This window comes from Quercus lobata, chromosome 2 (assembly GCF_001633185.2).
Source record: "Quercus lobata isolate SW786 chromosome 2, ValleyOak3.0 Primary Assembly, whole genome shotgun sequence".
In the NCBI taxonomy this organism is placed as follows: domain Eukaryota; kingdom Viridiplantae; phylum Streptophyta; class Magnoliopsida; order Fagales; family Fagaceae; genus Quercus; species Quercus lobata.
Window position 1 is genome coordinate 42266335 of NC_044905.1, and position 7689 is coordinate 42274023.

General features: G+C 46.8%; 1 protein-coding gene across 1 annotated transcript; it reads left to right on the forward strand.

Annotated features, from left to right (window-relative positions):
• The first annotated feature begins 3441 nt into the window (after positions 1 to 3441).
• On the forward strand, positions 3442 to 4533 carry LOC115964659. The gene has a single exon (XM_031083925.1). The coding sequence runs from the start codon at positions 3442 to 3444 to the stop codon at positions 4531 to 4533; it is 1092 nt and encodes a 363-aa protein (XP_030939785.1).
• The last annotated feature ends 3156 nt before the right edge of the window (positions 4534 to 7689 follow it).

Sequence of the window (7689 nt, forward strand, 5' to 3'; positions counted from 1 at the left end):
GGCTTTTAAAAAAAAAAAAGGCTGGCTGTGCGAGATATTATCCAGAAAGTTTGATTTAATGGTCGAAAAAGTAGGGTTTAATAGTAAAGGGGGACAGCGAAAAAAATCTAGATAGCAATGATAATTAATGCTAAGTAGACACTCACTCACACTGGGCCATTACTACTCACTAGCAAGACAACAAAGGCTACCAACAAATCAAAGTGAGAGTTAGATTAAAGTGTGATAAAGAAGAGTGACGTACACGAGTCAAATCTAAACTAATTTCTTCCTGAATGAAGTTGGCACGCAAAAGGACTGGACCTCTAAAAGGAATTAAGTTATTAAGAATCTGTTTGGTATATGTGTTTAAATATATATTTTTAGTTTTTAAATAGCAAAAGGACTGGACCTCTAAAAGGAATTAAGTTATTAAGAGTCTGTTTGGTATATGTGTTTAAATAATAATTTTTAATTTTTTTAAAAATATGTGTAATGTTATTTAAAAACTAAAAATATATATTTAAACACATGTACCAAATAGACCCTAAGTTTTTGTTAACACCCAAACGACTCACTTAAAGTTAGAGAAATGCAATAATTTTAAGGCGTAAATGCTCTTTTCGTCCCTACATTTTGGGGTCATTTCTATTTTGGTCCCTACATTTTTATTTTACCACTTTTAGTCCTTAATCCAATTAACGCTTGTTATTTTAGTCATTTCCGTCACTCAACTAACAGAAAAAGCTGACGTGGCAAACGGAGTGCACTGTTGACACAGTAAATGCTGACGTGACAAATAAAATAATAATAAAAAAATTATTTATTATTTAATAAATGCCAAGTCAGCATAAAATAATAATAAAATAATAATAAATGCCATCCACGTCAGTTTAGAATTTTAAATTTTAATTGATCAATTTAAAAAAAAAAAACAGAATTAAAAATAAAAAACACATGAATTTGGATATAACATTCTCCATTAAGAACACAGAAGAGCACAACCCAGAAAAAATCATACAAACCCAGAATATCAAACACAAAGAACACAAGAAAATCAAACTCAGAAAAATCATAAATGAATATCGTACAAAACAAAATCAATCCACATTTTTTTAGGATTGGATTAGGCAAGAAAAACCAACACACCCTTCTTTTCTTCCCAACTTCAATGGAATATTATCACACACCCACCAACTCAACTCGCCCGATTCACCTCCCTTGACTCACTCCGAACTCACCTACTATCACCACCATGCTCAAAGGCAAGCTCAAGCTTCCGCTTCCTGTTCCCGACAAAGCCCGCCGAGCCTTCTCGGACCGCCTTGGTAGCTTGGTCGCTGGATTCGACGGAAAAGAAGAAGAGTACTATGGAGGCTCCGATTTGGTAGTATTTGAACCCGGTGAAGAGCTCGAGACCTTTCAGCCTAATGGGTTCGTGTCCGATAAAGAGAGCGATGGCGTTGAAAATTTTGTTGAGGACCGACCCAGACCCGAAAAAGATGGGGCAGGTCTGGTTTTGACAGTGCAAGTCATTGCGGTGGACGAGAAAAGATCCAATCTTGAATACGAGGTTTGGAATTTGAGCCTTACTGGGTTTTTTTTTTTCAAAATTTTGAAATTTTTTTACAATAATCCTAAACTTTGTATATTCTGTTTGTAGTTTGAGTTTGCGTGTGTGTGTGTGTGTGTGTTTCAATGTAATTTCAAATGGTTAAGGAGTGTTTCAATGTAATTTCAAATGGTTAAGGATTGCTGGGTTTTTTCATTTTTTGTGAAGTTTCTTAATTTGGCTAGTCAGTTAATTTTGTACTGTACGACACCTAGATCCCAAGACCCATATGGGCCCTGGGCTCAGGCCCAATGAAACGGCCCCATCGCCCTAAATCCTTCTTGAAACTGCCTTCATAAAAAACGAGTTTTTGGGCCTCGGATCCAGAGATGCGCTCGGCATGGTACCTCCCGAACAATCATATAAACCCTGTCCGGGCAAGTCATATGATGCTTGGGGAACACCATTACCGAGCAGATTCGCCTGAACTGGAACCAAGTTCCAAGGCCATAATTGTTGCATCCCACTCTCACCTAAACTCTCACTTAAAACAGATAATATTGGACCTTCAATTGCACTAGCGGTGGCAGTAATCATTATCTCCCCACTAACCTAAGCTATAAATAGTAGAAGTTGGGGAAGATGAAGGGGTTCAAAGAGAGAGAAGTGAAAACAGTCATTTAGAGAGGGAGGAATACTACCTTGAGTCTCTGTGCCGAGAACGACCCAAAGTAGGAAATCTTGAGGCCCACCTTACAAATAAATTGTGAGCCCAAAGGAGGCTGAGCCCAACAGTCTTGTTTTGGGTTTGCACAATTGGCGCCCATCGTGGGGCCCTCCTACAAAGCTGTGGTTCGACTGAGACTCAAATAAGGGAAATGTCCGAACGTCATTCGGGAGGGCGTGCTGAGAGCGGTTCCGTGGGATCTTCTCGGGGGTCCACATGGCGGGAACGAAGATAGAAAAGGCGCAAGGATAGGGATCGCCTATGAGGAGAAGAAGAGTCTGGCCTGGGAGAAGGGTCAGATCAGACCCGCTGAACTATGTCCGGCGTCTCGGGACATAGGCAGTACAATGACAGAGACCGAGAGCTGGAGCGGTTGCGCAGACTGGTGATGGGTCTAGAGTTGGAAGCAAGGGGTCGGCGCTAAGAAAAGGACCGCCACCACCAGCAAAGGAGAAATGATAGCACGGGAGATCGGCGCGAAGAGAGCTCTAGCCAATCCGGTACATGACGATTCCAAAACTGATCACCCTCTCAAGAATCACACCGGCGAAGGAATCACTCACATTCCCGAGAGACACGTCACTGCCGGGACCGTTCGCGTTCACATGAATACGGGGACCGAGGGTCTGATTCGCTAGAGGAATGGCGACCCCACAGTGCTGCCATGGACGGCATGAGCCGAGCCTTACGAAGGGCTGCTCGGTCACCATTCTCAGACGAAATTGAATGGGCCCCTATGCCGGGTAGATTTACAAGACCGCCATTCAATTCCTACGACGGGAAGACGGACCCTGTGGAGTATGTCAGTCATTATATCCACATGATGTCCTTGCATGCACACAATGATGCCTTGATGTGTAAGGTATTCCCCTCCAGTCTCGGTTCCACGGCCCTGAGATGGTTCAATGGGTTACGAAAAGGCTTCATTCGTAGCTTTGCCAAGCTGATTCAAGAATTCGGTAGTAGATTCGTGACATGCAGCTGAGTGCCGCAGCCGGTGGATGCGCTACTTTCCATAAAGATGAGGGTCGGTGAAACCCTTCGGAGTTACGCCAGCCGGTACTGGGAACTCTACAACGAGATCGGTGGAGGAAATGAGAAGATAGCGGCAAGCACCTTCAGGATGGGGCTCCCCGAAGATTCTGAATTACGGGAATCGTTGACAAAAAGACCTCCCAAGGATATGAGGCAGCTTATGAAGCGCATTGAGGAGTATAAATGCCTGGAAGATGATTGGCTACAAAATAAGGGGAAAGCCCCATTGCTCGGGAGATCTCGACAAGGCTTTACCTCGGCAAGACCGAAAAAAGATTTCAGGATGCAAGAACCAAAGGCGCAAATTGAGGGAGTTAATGTGGCGTTCAAAGAGCCTGTGCATAAAATTTTAGATCGGATCAAGAACGAATCATTCTTCAAGTGGCCGAACAAAATGGGAGGTGACCTATCTCGGTGGAACCAGAACTTGTATTGCACATACCATAGGGACAAAGGGCACACCATCGAGCAGTGTCGGGTACTGAAAGATCATCTCGGGCAGTTAGCAAAAGCGAGGTATCTGAAAGAGTTTGTAGTGGACTCCGTTGACCAAAATTCCGGCCAGGGTGTTCAGCAGAGAAGGAATCCCCTCCCGCCATCGCTGGGAGTGATCGAAGTCATCCACGCTGCACCGAGAGGTACGGCGGCAGCAAAAGGGGTACTGACAGTGGCTTGCACAGAAGGAGAATCACCCGGGAAAAGGATGAAAGTTGGTCGGCTAACCATCTCTTTTGGGGAAGAAGACTTACAGGGGACGATCCAACCTCATGATGATGCGTTGGTAGTAACAGTTCGGATAAGTGGGTTCTTGGTAAAAAGAGTGATGATAGACCAAGGAAGCGGGGCCGACGTGATGTACCCGGACCTGTTCGAAGGGCTCGGATTGAAGAGTCAGGATTTAGCGAAATATGACACGCCATTGGTCTCGTTTGACGGAAGGGTCGTGGTTCCCGAAGGGCAAATTTCTCTCTCGGTGGAGATGGAAGGCAAGGAAGTAATAGTGACCTTCATAGTAGTCCGGTCATTCTCACCGTACACTGCAATATTGGGAAGGCTGTGGATCCATGCAATGAAGGTCGTTCCGTCCACCCTGCACGTGAAAGTGAAATTTCCCACCGAGTATGGAGTCGCTGTGGTGCGAGGAAACCAACAAGTGGCTAGGCAGTGTCTGGTCACCGCGGTCAGATGGAAGAACGAACAACTCGGGCGAGCGGAAGAGACTGAAAAAGAGCCTTTATAGCAATCACAGAAGCCCCGAGGGGAAACGGGGGCGGACGTTGCCGAGGAGGTTCTGAAGGTCGGAATTTTTCCGGACGAAGACAAGTATTTCCAAATAGGCACGAGCATGAACAACCAAGAAAAGACAGAAATGTTGTTGTTTCTTTTACAGAACGTGGATGTTTTTGCTTGGAGTCCATACGAAGTGCCCGGCGTAGATCCCGAGTTCATTGTCCACAAGCTTAATGTGGACCCATCATTCCCCCCGAAAAAGCAAAAATCGAGGAGATCATCGAAGGAGCATGCTGATGTGGTGAACTTGGAAGTCTAGAGGCTGAAGGAAGCAAGGGCGATAACGGAAATATTCTTCCCGAGGTGGTTGGCGAACACGGTGGTGGTGAAGAAGAAGAATGGTAAATGGAGAGTTTGTGTGGATTTCATAGACTTGAATAGGGCATGTCCCAAGGATCCGTTCACAATGCCCAAGATTGATCAACTAGTAGACGCCACGTATGGACACCCGAGGATGAGCTTCTTGGATGCTTTCCAGGGGTACCACCAGATTGCCTTGGCTCCCGAGGACCGAGAAAAGACAGCATTTATTTCCCCGAGTGCTAACTATCACTACGAGGTCATGCCATTTAGGTTGAAGAACGCCGGTGCCACATACCAGCGGATGATGACGAGGATGTTCCGAGAGAAAATTGGGTGCACGGTGGAAGTATACATTGACGACATGGTGGTAAAGAGCAAAAGGGAGTCGTAACACACGGAAGACCTCCGGGGAGTATTTGAGATACTCTGGAAGCACAAGCTGTGCTTGAACGCCGAGAAGTGCACTTTCGGTGTGGGGCCTGGAAAGTTCTTGGGTTATCTGATTTCTACTCGGGGGATAGAAGCCAATCTCGACCAGATAAACGCCGTGAATCGCCTCATACCGCCGAGCAATTCGAAGGAAGTATAGGTGTTAACCGGGATGTTAGCCGCCCTAAATCGATTCATCTCCAAATTCGCGGATTGCTGCAGACCGTTTTATCAGCTTCTGAAGTAGTGGAAGGGGTTTCATTGGGACGAGGAATGCGATAAGGCCTTTCGAGAACTGAAGGAGTACTTGGCGAAAGCACCCATGTTAACAGCCCCGGAGTCCTGGGAGGATTTATTTATGTACCTCTCTGTGTCTGACCATGCCGTGAGTGCTGTGTTACTAAGGGACCAATGAGTATAGCAGCCAGTGTATTACATAAGCAAAACCTTAGTAGATGCTGAGACGAGATACCTGCCCCTTGAGAAGCTAGTTTTGGCACTAGTACACACCACGAGGAAGTTGCCGCATTACTTTCAGGCTCATACGGTATTCGTCCTCACCGAGTATCCCCTACAATCGTTGCTAAAGAGATCGGACTTCACGGGCAGAATAGCCAAATGGGGAACTCGTTTGGGTTCGTTCGACATAAGGTACCGACCGCAAAGCTCGGTAAAGGGACAGGTTCTTGCTGACTTCATTGCAGAATTCATCCCCAAGAGCGACGGGAAGATAATATGTAATGCGGAGCGTCGTCCATGGAAAGTGTTTGTAGACGGCGCTTCAAATGCTATGGGGGCCGGTGTTAGTATTGTCATAATCACCCCGGAGGGCATACGATTAGAACACTCCTACAGATTAGGATTCAAAGCCTCAAACAACAAAGCCGAGTATGAGGCCTTCCTGGCCGGGTTGAGGGCCGTGTTGTGTTTAGGCGCGAAGGATGTTGAAATTTATTCGGACTCTCGGCTGGTCGTTTATCAAATATTGGGAAGTTTAGAAGCTCGGGACACTCGGATGAAAGCCTATCTGAGTGCAGCCAAGCAGATCATTGGCCAGTACGGGACAATGAAGGTAGCCTAGGTAGGTCGGGCACAGAACAAACATGCCGACTCGTTGGCCACGTTGGCCTCATCCTCAACCGAGAATATACCTCGGCTGGTCAAGATAGAGCTTATAAGGGAGCCAAGCATAGAGGTGAAAAGTGATGACAAACTGGCTGGGGTTGAAGTTGCCATGTGTCGATGGCAAATCCGTGTTGGATGAACCCAATCATAGACTTCATAGCCGAGGATAAAGTTCCGGACGATGAAAAGGAAGCCAAAAAGATTCGTCGGGTGGCTTCCCGGTACTGGCTGTCGGCAGATCGCAAGTTGTACCGAAGGTCTTTCGCATGCCCTTACCTTTTATGTCTACATCCTGAGAAAGTTAATGAACTTCTGACCGAGCTGCATGATGGAGTATGTGGTGGCCATGTCGAAGGACGGTCTCTAGCGCACAGGGCCATGACCCAGGGGTTTTGGTGGCCACAGATGCAGAAGGATGCCGCAGAATATGTCAGGAGGTGTGAACAATGCCAAAAGCACGCCCCTCTGATCCACCAGCTGGCAGGACGTCTAAACTCCGTCAGCAGGCCATGGCCATTCGCACAATGGGGACTAGACATCCTTGGCCCGTTTCCCCGAGCAACAGGTAACCGCCGTTTTGTATTAGTGGCTGTGGATTACTTCACGAAGTGGGCGGAAGCCGAGGCATTGGCCAACATTCGGGATATCGACGTGAAAAAGTTTGTGTGGAAAAACTTAGTTACAAGGTTTGGGGTACTGAACTCACTAGTATCAGACAACGGGCTACAATTCGATAGCAAAGCTTTCCGAGCCTTCTGCAGCGACCTTGGCATTAAGAACAAGTACTCAACCTCGGCATACCCTCAAAGCAACGGCCAAGCTGAGGCAGTGAACAAGACGATTTTGAACGGGTTGAAGAGGAGGTTGGACGGGGCAAAGGGAAGATGGGTTGAAGAGCTGCCTAACGTTTTATGGGCTTATCGTACGACTCCAGAAGATCCACGGGTGAGACCCCTTTCTCTTTGACATATGGGGTGGAGGCCATAATACCAACCGAGGTGAGCTTGTGCAGCTCACGGGTCACAGGATTTGACCTTGCCCAGAACGCAGACCTGATGATGGAGCGCTTGGACTGGTTAGAAGAATGCCGGGAGGCCGCAACCATACGGCTCGCGGAGTACCAGCAAAAAGTGTCCCAGAGACATAACCAAGATGTCAAGGGGAGGGAATTTAGCGCCGGGGAACTGGTTCTAAGGAGGGTCATGGGAAACATGCGAGACGTATCTACCGGGAAACTTGCTCAAACATG

Excerpts from the sequence above, each read along its gene's own strand:
- LOC115964659 (XM_031083925.1), top strand. The coding sequence starts at position 3,442 with ATGAGGCAGCTTATGAAGCGCATTGAGGAGTATAAATGCCTGGAAGAT.